This window comes from Dryobates pubescens, chromosome 9 (assembly GCF_014839835.1).
Source record: "Dryobates pubescens isolate bDryPub1 chromosome 9, bDryPub1.pri, whole genome shotgun sequence".
In the NCBI taxonomy this organism is placed as follows: domain Eukaryota; kingdom Metazoa; phylum Chordata; class Aves; order Piciformes; family Picidae; genus Dryobates; species Dryobates pubescens.
Window position 1 is genome coordinate 8391868 of NC_071620.1, and position 12979 is coordinate 8404846.

At 41.2% G+C, this 12979-nt stretch overlaps 1 protein-coding gene across 1 annotated transcript in view; it reads left to right on the plus strand.

Moving 5' to 3' along the window:
• GABBR2 (gamma-aminobutyric acid type B receptor subunit 2) overlaps positions 1 to 12979 on the plus strand; it is a 569051-nt gene that overhangs the window by 330578 nt on the left and 225494 nt on the right. Inside the window, exon 8 of the mRNA XM_054164335.1 lies at positions 1600 to 1660. Within this exon, the coding sequence (XP_054020310.1) occupies positions 1600 to 1660 (61 nt within the window). The remainder of the gene's footprint in view (positions 1 to 1599; positions 1661 to 12979) is intronic.

Below are 12979 nucleotides of genomic sequence, written 5' to 3' on the forward strand. Positions count from 1 at the left end.
AAGGTTTCGCACAATGTAGCTTACACTTGTTGAAGGGTGTCATCTTCTATTTATCAAAGGGGAATGATGTCCTGTGCCTTGCAGGAAATGTGGGGTATGTGTGCTGTACTACATCTGGTGTATGGTTCCTGCAAGGAGCTGATTTCAGTAATTCAGATGGTTATCTTCTGTACATCACCTTAGTGACCAGAAAGGGTCATCTAGAAAGAAGCTGGCTTGCACAGTGAAACGTATTCTAGCCTTACATGTTTATTATTTTGCTTCTCTTACCCTGTCTGCCAAAACAAAGATTAATGGAGATGATCCTAATCAACCGAACTGGGGATGTAGTAGAACAGCAATCTATATTGACAGCATTCAGCACTCCACTTGCAAGTTCTAAATATTGAAAAAAGCTTAGCGTAAATGAATGAAAATCTCTTCTTTCATACTTAGTTATGAAATAACTGAAGTAAGGAAGAAATTTGACAAGAGCTTTTCTTAATTTAAGTCAGAAAGATGGGAGCAATTTGCTAGGGATGTGTGAGGAGGTTTCAGCACTATGTAGCACAACAAAGAGTAGTACTGATTTAAAAACACTATCTATAAAAAAAATAAACTAGGATATGTGTTGGTGTATTACAAAACCAAGCCACAAGAGCTACTGGTATCCAATCAAGTAGGATAAGTATATAAGATAAAAGTAGGTTATGGAGACATTTGGTATGATAAATGAAATGGAGGATGATTTTCTTGTGTGATCTTTGATAGCTCTTACATATCCTTGATAAAAACCAGTTCCACAGTGAAAATCAGCTTGTTTGGGCAACAAGGTTGGTGAGGGGCTTGGAGCACAAGCCCTGTGAGGAGAGATTGAGGGAGCTGGGGTTGCTTAGCCTGTAGAGGAGGAGACTCAGGGGTGACCTTATTGCTCTCTACAACTACCTTAAGGGAGGTTGTAGACAGGCAGAGGTTGGTCTCTTCTCCCAGGCAACCAGCACCAGAACAAGAGGACACAGTCTCAGGCTGCGCCAGGGGAGGTTTAGGCTGGAGGTTAGGAGGAAGTTTTACACAGAGAGAGTGATTGCCCACTGGAATGGGCTGCTTGAGGTGGTGGTGGGGTCGCCATCGCTGGGGGTGTTCAGGGCAAGGCTTGACAGGATGCTTGGTTGCATGGTTTAGTTGATTGGGTAGTGTTGGATGATAGGTTGGACATGATGATCTCGAAGGTCTCTTCCAACCTGGTCTATTCTATTCTATTCTATTCTATTCTATTCTATTCTATTCTATTCTATTCTATTCTATTCTATTCTACTGTACTTACTATGCTCACCTGAAATTTATCATCTGATATTCAATAAGTTGCTGGCTTCATCGTACCTCTGTTTCCATCCATAAAAAGCGGATAACACTTTTCAACTTTCTAAGTTCACTTGAAATCTGTGGCAGAGAGCTTTCTGAACCCATTATTGAGGATTTTTAACCTTGTTGAATCTGCTGTCTTCAAAGCTGAAACCTTGCTTGGGGAATTTTAATAGCTAATGGAAAATAATTGCATTGCTAATGAAACTGTTATCAGAGATTTACAAAAAACTGAAGGTCTCTGTTTATTTTATTTAGGGTCAAGTTGTTTTCAGAAATGGAGAGAGGATGGGAACCATCAAATTTACACAGTTCCAAGGTAGGTTGCAACCAATTTCTTTTCACTATAATTACGTATGCCGTTTCAAAGTTGTGTGTGGGTTGCATTGGTTTGGGGATGTTTCAAATACCTGTGATTGTTTTGAAAATTAACTGCTTGGAAGATGCAGCAAGGTGCCTAGAAAGATTTGTTGGCCATTTGAAATACTGCATTTGGAACCCAGAGTGCTCTGAGGTAATCCCACATATTCCCCAGCATTTGTCTAGAAGAAAATCCACATACTTTCATAAACTACTGAGCTATAAGAGCCAACAGCAGCTGAACAAAATCTACTGGTCAGCTAAGCATGCACTTCTTAATACAGTTGTTTCTGAAAACCAAATCTGAAGAGGAATTTACAGAGGATTTTTTGCTCTTAAGCTTTTCAAGTTAGAGTTTGTGCTCTTTGAAGGCACATTTTTGACATTCTGGAACTGCTTGCTGAATGTTGCTTCAGGAGTCAGTCCCTCAGCATGCTGAGGACACAAGCTGCTGATCCCATATCTTTGAGGCAATATACTACACGGTGCAACTTGCCAAGCCTGCTGCATCCTCGTCCTGAGCTGCTCCTGCAGGGAATTGTCTCAGCAGCAGAGACCACAAATGCAGCTGTGGGGATTTACCAAGGGTCATTTGCAGCCATGGATGAGATGCTTGCTTGGGAGAGTTTTCTGCAGTAATGGTGATTCATAAAAGGCGTGCTGTATTTGTTTCTGCAGTTGACAGAATGCAATTCATGTTTTGGTTCCTATGCTAAGGCTGAGATAAAACTTGAGATGATTGCATTTGTATGGTCTCGTGAGAGTAGTAGTGAGAGCTGGCAAATCCCTTTCAAACAATGCATGAGAGAGATGCTTGCACCCCTTTTGTCTTCAGGAGATCACTTTAAGCATAATTGTGCTGACCAAGTTACAAAGGCTCATCCTTTAAACAGAAATCATCTGCTGTATGGGCATTATTATTAATGAACAGCAATGCACTTGAGGGAATCTGTTACTCATTCTAATTTACTGAAGCAATCTTTGGGATTGCTTGCCTTTACAGCTATAACTGATGCTATTAACTCATGTTCCCTGAAGCATTTCTGCCCACTAAAACTTTGCAGACATCATCTTGCAATAACATAATTTAGAAGTCTTGCTTAACACTAATGATAAATATTGATTACTTCCTCGGCTTCCTCCTGCTGCCCCCACCCTGCCGTGTTTCCATAAAAGCAGTGTTTACAGCCATATGAAAGAATCATGAGAAAATGTTGCAAGGAGATTTTATAAGTGTTTATTCTTCAAAAGTCTGAAAGAGCCCTTATGCATTATGCCTGAGGCGGCTGTGGACCATTTGAGCATGGAAGAAATTTGGCACATTCCCTCTGTACCTCAAGGCTGTGGTTGGGGATCGTGGGGAGTTGCAACGTGTCTTCTGAACTAATCTGAAGGAACAACAGAAGGCCAGGATAGCTGACCTTAAACAGATTTTCATTTCCAACCATTCAAATTCAGTTTCCTCATGATGTTTTCTGTTTCATATCACATGGTATTTAACACCAATGGTTTTACCATGGGTTGAAGTACAGTCCGGTCAGTAAGAACAGAGGAGACAGCCACTCCATTTGTAATTCCTTGAGCTTACAAAGCTACTATTTCAGAACTGGTTCAGGAAGTCCAGGCAGATCTGCAACCAAAGGTTTCCAGTTGTTGCAGTTTGAGCTGGGTGCCCCCCTGGTGTGTTCATTTCCTGTGTCCAGAAGTCCAGCCCAGAGGGATGGACGCAGGAAATTGTGTATTTCCTACCATAATTCTTTGCACCACTATAAGATCCAGTGCGGAGTCTAGCACTGTCTCTTTTCTTCCTCCTCCGCCAGCCGGTAACTGGGGGAGATGTCTCCTGGCTTTGGGCCTGGCTAGGCCCAAGGCCACGGGGGGATGGGCAGTCTCAGGCCTGGCCAGCTGAGACTAGCCCAGCAGAGGGAGGGGGAAGAAGGAGCCCTGAGGGTCTCGGGTGTACCCTCAGGTGGGAATGGGATGGGATGCCTCTGGGTTTGCTTTGGGATCTTTCTTTGTCACTGCGCTTTGGGTTTTCTGTAACATTCACTGCTTTCTATTTAAACTTTCATCACTTTTGCAATCCGTTTGTCTGAGTGTTTTATTCCTGCCCGTGGTGGGGAGAGAGGGGGCTGCCTCAACCCAGCACAATACTGGAAAAAATAACCTAGGCATCCTATGGAGAAATGCCAGAGATGGGCTGGGTTCTCTCTCAGGCAAGTGATGGCTGGCGAACATATCTGAATCCTGGTCTCATATCTTGATTAGTTTTTACTAATTTTGGAAATGAAAGGAATGTACAAAAATGTGTGGGAAACTGAAATAAGGAACAGTATAACAACGCAGGTGAAAGTAACCTTTCTCTTTTTTTGTTTGTTTTGCTTTAATTGCAAATTATATTCTCTTAATAGGTTTTTGCCTCTTTCTCTGGTATTGTTTTTTATACAAAGTTTTTTCGTATTCAATACTTGTGGTATAATTGTAGACACTCTTAATTTGTTCAAAATAATTCTTCATTAGTTAGGAAGCTTTCTGAACCATTCCCATTAACTTTTAATAAACCCTGGACTATTGGGGAAGTTCCCAATAATGGAAAGAAGTTAATTAACTCCAGTACTTAAAATGATAAATGGGCTTTTCCATCCTAGTTATAGCTTCTGGGCGCTACCAAGCTTGATACAGATGCAACATATTCATTAAACTTTTTATGTTTTTAACTATTTAAACTATAATGCAAACAATGATGATTTCTAGGAAAATAAGACCACATCACAAAGGCATTGCAAATGCTTTTATGAGATAACTGTAATTATGACTACAGCATATATTAAATGTTTTATTAGCTAATTATTCAAGCAACATACTAGCAAGCCATAAGTTTTATTGTTCTATAGCTCAAAAGTAATTTCTTCATCTATGGTGGTTTATAGTTTTGTCAGCAATTTGGATACATTCAAATACGTTTATAGGCAATACATTTATCACAAAGAATTCAGTGCAGGAAAATGAAACAGGCAAATAGGTAATTAGAGGACACAGCCTCAGGCTGCACCAGGGGAGGTTCAGGCTAGGTGTTAGGAAAAAGTTCTATACAGAAAGAGTGATTGCCCATTGGAATGTGCTGCCTGAGAAGGTGGTGGAGTCGCCATAGAATACATAGAATACATAGAATAAAGCAGGTTGGAAGAGACCTTCAAGATCATCGCGTCCAACCCATCAACCAATCAAACACCACCCAAACAACCAACCCACTGCACCAAGCACCCCATCAAGTCTCCTCCTGAAAACCTCCAGTGATGGCGACTCCACCACCTCCCCAGGCAGCCCATTCCAATGTGCAATCACTCTTTCTGTATAGAACTTTTTCCTAACATCTAACCTGAACCTCCCCTGGCGCAGCCTGAGACTGTGTCCTCTTGTTCTGGTACTGGCTGCCTGGGAGAAGAGACCAACATCCGTCTGTCTACAACCTCCCTTCAGGTAGTTGTAGAGAGTAATAAGGTCACCCCTCAGTCTCCTCTTCTCCAGGCTAAGCAACCCCAGCTCCCTCAGCCTCTCCTCGTAGGGCTTATGTTCCAAACCCCTCACCAACTTTGTTGCTCTTCTCTGGACTCGTTCCAGCAAGTCAACATCCTTCCTAAACTGAGGGGCCCAGAACTGGACACAGTACTCGAGGTGCGGCCTAACCAGTGCAGTGTACAGGGGCAGAATGACTTCCCTGCTCCTGCTGGCCACAGTGTGCCTGATGCAGGCCAGGATGCCATTGGCCCTCTTAGCTGCCTGGGCGCACTGCAGGCTCATGTTCAGTCTACCATCAACCAGCACCCCCAGGTCCCTCTCAGCCTGACTGCTCTCTAGCCACTCTGACCCCAGCTTGTAACTCTGCATGGGGTTGCTGTGGCCAATGTGCAGAACCCGGCACCTGGATGTGTTCAATCTCATGCCGTTGGACTCTGCCCATCTGTCCAGCCTGTCGAGGTCCCTCTGCAGAGCCTCTCTACCCTCCAGCAGATCAACTCCTGCCCCCAGCTTGGTGTCGTCAGCAAATTTACTGACGATGGACTCAATGTCCTCGTCCAGATCAATAAAGATGTTAAAGAGCATCATTACCATTGGAGCCATCATTGGAGGTTTTCAGGAAAAGACTTGATGGGGTGCTTGGTGCCATGGGTTAGTTGTTTAGGTGGTGTTGGATTGGTTGATGGGTTGGACGCGATGATCTTGAAGGTCTCTTCCAACCTGGTTTATTCTATGTATGCATGTATGTATATGTAATCATGTATCAGAAGGAGGATTCCTCGACTAAAACTGCTGTTGGTCATTTGCCAGGGTAGAAAATCATCTGGGTAGACTCAGGAGTTTAATTTTCTGTCCTTTGCTGGAAACTTTTGTGTTAATGAAGCTATCTGGAAATATTTTGCCTATGGAGAAAGCAGACGGTCATGTGTGCCAGAGGCAAAGGAAAAGCAGCCTGTGAGGGATCAGAGGGCTGCTGCACTAGGCCTGACACACTGTGATGACATTTTGAATAGCTGGTTTAATTTTGAGTCTAGATATAGTTTTTCCCAAACTCATGCTAGTCATGTCTCTTTTTTAAGCTTCTGTACAGCCTGTTAGTGTTGCAAGTGGTCAAACAGATGGTGCCAGAGATAGCTGTGACTGAACTACTTACTGCTTTATAGATCATAAATACCACCCAGGAGTGATTTAGTATGCAGCAGAGGATACAAAGGACATGTAATAGCATTTTCTTCTGTTACCTTACTGGCAAATAAAGAGCAGTCTGTCAGTCTAGCTCAAATATCCAAGTGATGTTTGGTGCTGGCATCCTTCCAAATGAGTGGCATTTTTTTCCACGAGTGCAATTGAATGTCTGTTCTCATTGTGAAAGATGTAGTTGACGTAGGTGGCCAAAATCTTTTGGCTAGAGGGAGGTGAAAGAGGGTCCTGGTAACTCTTGTGTACACACTGAGGAGCAGGGAAGGCAGCAACAAACCTGAGACTGTAGATTGCTGTGATACAGGAGGCTGCAGGAACGGATATGTACCTGTCCTTCAAAGTGCTTCATTTTGGCAAATCTTGTCTGATTGATCTGACTGGAGCCTAAAAGGCACCTTGCTTTCAGTCATATTCCTATTCCTGTCATGCATGACAGAAAACCTAAGGGACTTCTGTGCTGGAATAAATTAAAAAGGAAAATTAAAGCTGAATTGTAAATAAATACCATTGAAATGTACATAAATCATGCTCCTTGTATATAGGAACAGCAGTCTGTTGTACAACATCTTGAGAAAGCTTGAAGAAAGTGAGTGGTCATCTGCTCTGTCTTTCTGGGAAGAATTCAAGAGTTTTAATGTACTTATCCAGGTAACATGACATTACATTTGTTAGTGTTTAAGGCTTATCTGGGTATCAAGCAAGAGTGAGAATGTCAAGTGGAAAATTGTTCGTCTCAGAAAAGGCTTTACTGAATTTCTGCCCTTAAAAGCCCCAGATATTATTCTCTGAGTTTAATCAACATAAACAAACACATTAATGTTTACTCTACAATGAATAGCAAAGTACCTGAGAATCCAGGATTGCTTTCCTGGAACCTCAGTTCACCTACTTAGTTCTCCAAGTTGTTTGCTGTCCACAGCTTCTTAGGTGAAGGAGACATTAGCAGTTCTCCAGAATCACCTACAGATAGAACAGCTTGTTCTCCAGGGGCATCAATCCAACACTGGAAAAGCTTTCTTCTATTAGTCTAAATACAATCCAGCAGAGTCTTAACTACTTTTGGTTCTCACTTTCATAATGGTTCATCTAAATAATAAACCTTTTTTTTTTTTTTTTAAATGTATTTAATACCTGTTCAGTATATGAACCACAGAACCAGGCGGTGGATTTTTGTCCTGTGATAGTATTGAAGCAACAAAATCTTATAAACAGAAAATACGTAATGAAAACTCAGAGCTCAAATTTGAAATATTTCATTGCATATATGCAGAATCAGTGGATTCAGATTTGTCTGCTGCTTCATCATATTTCCAAAGTGAGAATAAAATCTTCTTATAAATGTTAATCCTTTTCAGGGGATAAGAGGTACCTTTGAGTGGCTGGATATTGCTGAATATTGCGTGACTGGTAGCCACAAAAATGTGGGTTTATTAGACTTCTAGGAACAGAATAGAATAGAATAGAATAGAATAGAATAGAATAGAATAGAATAGAATAGACCAGACCAGGTTGGAAGAGACCTTCAAGATCAGCTTGTCCAACCTATCAACCAATCCAACCCACCTAATCAACTAAACCATGACACCAAGCACCCCATCAAGTCTCCTCCTGAACACCTCCAATGATGGTGACTCCACCACCTCCCTGGGCAGCCCATTCCAATGGTCAATCCATAACCATTCCACTTTATCTGCTTATGAGCAGTGTAGTTGGATTGTAGCTGTTCATATCTTAGTTTTTATCTTTGTGATCAATTCATCCCATGAAATTAAGTGTGGTAAACAGTACCCATGATGATTTGTATCAATTTTTTAAGCATAGAATCATAGAATCAATAAGGTTGGAAGAGACCACAAAGATCAAGTCCAACCTGTCACCCAACACCTCATGACAACTAAACCATGGCACCAAGTGCCACATCCAATCCCCTTTTGAACAATCCCTTCTCTGTATACCAAGTGGTGGGATCTGGAGTCCAGAGATTTCAGTGCCTAGTGATGCAAGGCCTGATAACCTGTTTGAATCTGACCATAATTATTTTTATGTCTAGTGCATGAAAAAAAATAAATCAATATTTGATCACATAACAAGTTCTGTCCAGTTTGGTATCTGCTTTTCAGTGGATGCTGAGGGAAGCATATGCCATATGCCCATTATGAGTATCACATCAAAACAGGGGCATAACAAATTGGGTTTTCTCTGTTTTTACACTCTGAGCTCCCAAACAAGCGCTTTCATCCTGCTAGAGGGTGTCTTTGGACCATGGGGTTTAACAGTTGCATGTGAATTTCTCCTCTATCAGTTTGTCATGTTTTTCACAGATCCATTTATGCTTTTGGCCTTCAACACATCCAATGGTAATGAGTTTCACAGAATAGTTATGTGTGTAATAGTTAAAGCCCTTCCATCTGTTGGCTTGTTTGTTTTAAACCAGCCATCTCACAATTTCATTTGGTATACTCTGCTCCTTGCAACGTGAGAAGCAATGAATACTTGTGTCTTACATTCTTCATCTCATTCATGCTTTCCATGTTTCTTGTCAATGACTCTCTTTTAGAAATGTGAGTCCTTGTCATCTACTCAGCATTTTTATCACGTAAAAGCTGCTCTAAAATTCTGGAAATTCCCTACCTCTCCTGATACTCTTATTCCCTTTTTGTGATAGCCACACAAGGCATTGAAATACCCACCTTCCTACCTCGCACTGCTGAATGACCTTTCCATGTTATTTTAACCACTTTCCCAATATTTTGCTGTACCATATTTATCTTCTCTTTGGCTCAGTGATCACAATACTGATGTTTTCAAAGAACCAACAACAATAAATCCAAAGTCTCATCCTGAATGCTATAAATTAATTAGCACCAGCCTTGATGTATGTATATTTAATAGTATTTTTCACTTGTAAAGGAGAATGTATTTATTGTAGAATCAATAAGGTTGGAAAAGACGTCAGAGATCATCAAGTCCAACCTGTAACCCAGCACCTCATGACTAATAAACCATGGCACCAAGTGCCACATCCAGTCCCCTCTCGAACACCTCCAGGGATGGTGACTCCACCACCTCCCTGGGCAGCACATTCCAATGGCTAACAACTCTCTCTGGGAAGAACTTTCTCCTCACCTCAAGCCTAAACTTCCCCCTGGTGCAGCTTGAGACTGTGTCCTCTTGTTCCAGTGTTGGTTGCCTGGGAGAAGAGACCAACCCCCACCTGTCTACAACCTCCCTTCAGGTAGTTGTAGACAGCAATAAGGTCTCCCCTGGACATCCTCTTCTCCAGGATAAACAACCTCCGTTCCCTTACCCTCTCCTCAGAGGGCTTGTGCTCAAGGCCTCTCCCCAGCCTCGTTGCCCTTCTCTGGATGTGTTCAAGTGTCTCAATGTCCTTCTTAAACTGAGGGGCCCAGAACTGGACACAGAGTTCAAGGTGTGGCCTAACCAGTGCTGAGTATAGGGGCACAATGACTTCCCTGCTCCCATCTGGCCACACTATTTCTGATACAGGCCAGGATGCCACTGGCCTTTTTGGTCACCTGTGCACTCTGCCTATGTGGTACAAGTAGTCTGGTAGAAGACTAGAACTGATTGCTAAAGGATTTGGGTCACACTGCCTGGGCGCACAGTATAGGTTTAGAATTGTTTTTCCTTTATGTTGTCTGATTGTTTTGGACAAATTTACTATTCGGTTTCTCTTTTTGTTCCATACCTACTGGCAGCAGTGTTTTCCCTTGAATCAGTGATTCCTCTTGTAATCTTTTCTACTGGTATTATATACTTATAGTCAAGAAACTTGTTTGTTTGGTTTGGCAGGAAATAATGTATTGAGAATCAGATACCTCAACCATGAGCCATGCACATGTACTGTCAAACTGGAGAAAAGGCATGTAAGAGCTACAGAAATTTTGGGGTCTTAAAGCATTACTTATAAAGAAAGATTAATGGGATTAAGCATGTAGAGTTGTTAAGAGCTACCTCATTTGAACAAAACATAATGTATGGATATAATTTGCAGGGCTGGAGAGGATGCATGGAATGGATACACTGATAGATACTACTGCTGCTGGTTGTCACGGGAGATTATTTTGTTTTACCTGAGCTGGCTTTAAACTGGCCAGCTGTGAGGTGGTGTAGCAGTGTAGCAACAGTAACATGGAGCAGACTAGAAACTGGGTATCTGCCCAGGAGTAAAATAGGTATTTTGGAAGGTCCTTTCTTTTGGGAGCACAGCTATAGGAGACAATAGCTTTGTGTCTATCAGTGTTCAAGATAGCTAGTTTGAGGCTAGCTGCATACTCCTGTGCTTCTCAAATTTGAGTAAGCACGACAGAGTTGTTGGTAAGAGTTGGATTCATTATTTTCCTCTAGGCATGAGAGGCAGGCATGTGTGAGGAGCAGGGGAGACCTATTTATCACAGTATGTATGTGTCCATTTTATAGAGCAGTTCATCCCTTGAGAGGTGGTTTGAAATATACAAATCATTACTGGGACAAGCACACACATTATAGAAAGAGCTGCAGTTTTTATAGGATTTCACTTAGTTCATCCTGCATATTCTGAGGCACAAAGCATTTTGTGGGACCTGATAAGTGTCATTGTGTTGTGCAAAAATGTCTTAGGAGCTGTCTTCAATACTAAGGAAAAAGTTTCAAAAGTAACAGCAAAGAAAAAAGGTTGGAAAGCAACAGAAGATAATTTTTGCAATAATTAATCCCTACAAGAGTTTGAGGTATCCAGCTCCAGGAGGTTAATAGAAATTGATAACCCACTAAAGAAGCAGTGTCTGAGAACAACCTGAAAGAATTGTCAGCTGTCTCCTTCAGAGCTCTCTTACTTTTACTGAAGTTTTTTGTTGGCGTTGGTTGGTTGGTTTTGTTTTCAATCAATATTTGGAATCTTACCTCTGCTGGAGTTAACTCATTCAGATGTTTTGTTGCAAGTGGTGTTGAATGTTGTCCTATCATTTCACCACCCAATCTTCCCGGTCATTTAGAGACAGAGCCTCTCTCGAGGGCTGCAGAGCTGCCCCACTGCTCTCTGGAGAGCTGTGTGCTGGCAAGTCTCTCCCCTTAGCATCTCAGAGAGATACTTTTTTTTCTGGAAGGAGTTTTAATGCTATTTCTACAGGGGGATAGAGCTGGAATGCTTAAAATAAATTAATCAGCTTCTGGTGTATATTGAGGGAAAATACTTCATTTGACATAATTAATGAAGAATGCAGTTTACTTCAATGACATTGTCTTTGGGCTGTAGTTCAAATACTTCCTCGAGGCATACAAACCTGTGAAACAGAACACTTTAATTTTTAATACATGCAAAAGAAGAAAATTGTAGATTTATTACTTGACATTACAGAATTTGAACATTTGAACCTGACTATTGTTTAGTAATACAGCATGGCAGAATGTCAAGGACTGTGTAGTTGTAGGCTAGAGATACCAAGATAAGATTATGATGCCTGAGAGATCTCTTAGTTGATGAATTTTACCACAAAGATTTGACAACATTTTCCTTTAGACAGCTGCTTGTGGAATGGTAGGCACTATTATCACAGTGTAAGGAGGGCACTGTTATCACAGTGTAAGGAGAAAAATAATATGACAAATAGAGCCACCACAGATAAAGGAGACAAACAAAGAACACTAAAAAACAGTGAAGATGGGTTTTTCACTGTGTAGGTGACCAAAGACACTTCTGAACTGTGTGCTGCAGAATTTATACATGGGTTGTCATTAAACTTTTGAGAGCACAGGAACAGTATTAATTCAGATATTATTTCCTTATTAGGAAGCTGTGAACCAGTATCTACTAGAGTCTTATACACATGTGAATTTGATGTGCCAGGCCACTGGATCCCCACAGTCCAGTAAAAAAGGCTAAATTGCTTCTCAAATCTACTAGTACCCCTTTATGCATCCTGATCATAGTTGCATTGGGTTCTATCATTACAAGTGCTGATTTAATTTCAAGGTGTAGCAGATAATACAATCATTGTATTGACATTGTATTGGTTCTCTAAGCTGACATTTTAGTTTCTGTAAAATAGTATTTCAACAAATCATCACTGCAATCTAGGTCAGAAATGAAGGAATTCTGATTCTGTAACAGGGTAACAGAAAGTAGGAACATGTATGTGGCAGTTATGTTGGGGGGAATTTTCAACCCACCGCAATGTAATTCATAGATTTAGGAAGAGAGAAACTTTGAATTCTGTTTTCACATGTCCAAGCTTAAGTAACACTCTGCCACAGCACAGATGTCATTGTCTGGGTTGAATCTCATTATTTAAAATCACTTTATTGAATTTGTCATAATTCTGTGGCAAGAATCTCTCTGTTTACTTTCACTGTATCTTTCTGACTTGCTTGAACAGCCACTTATCAACCTCTCCTTCAAAAGTAACTAAGGGGGGGTTGTCAGTTCAGGAAATAATACCTGCATTTCCTTAGTCTAAATAGCAGTATAGACTGTAGTCACATAAGATGACTGCGAACAACCTCAGTTTTCAGAGTGCCTTCTTGCAGACTGTGGGAGGAAAAGAAATTCAGCAGACATTTA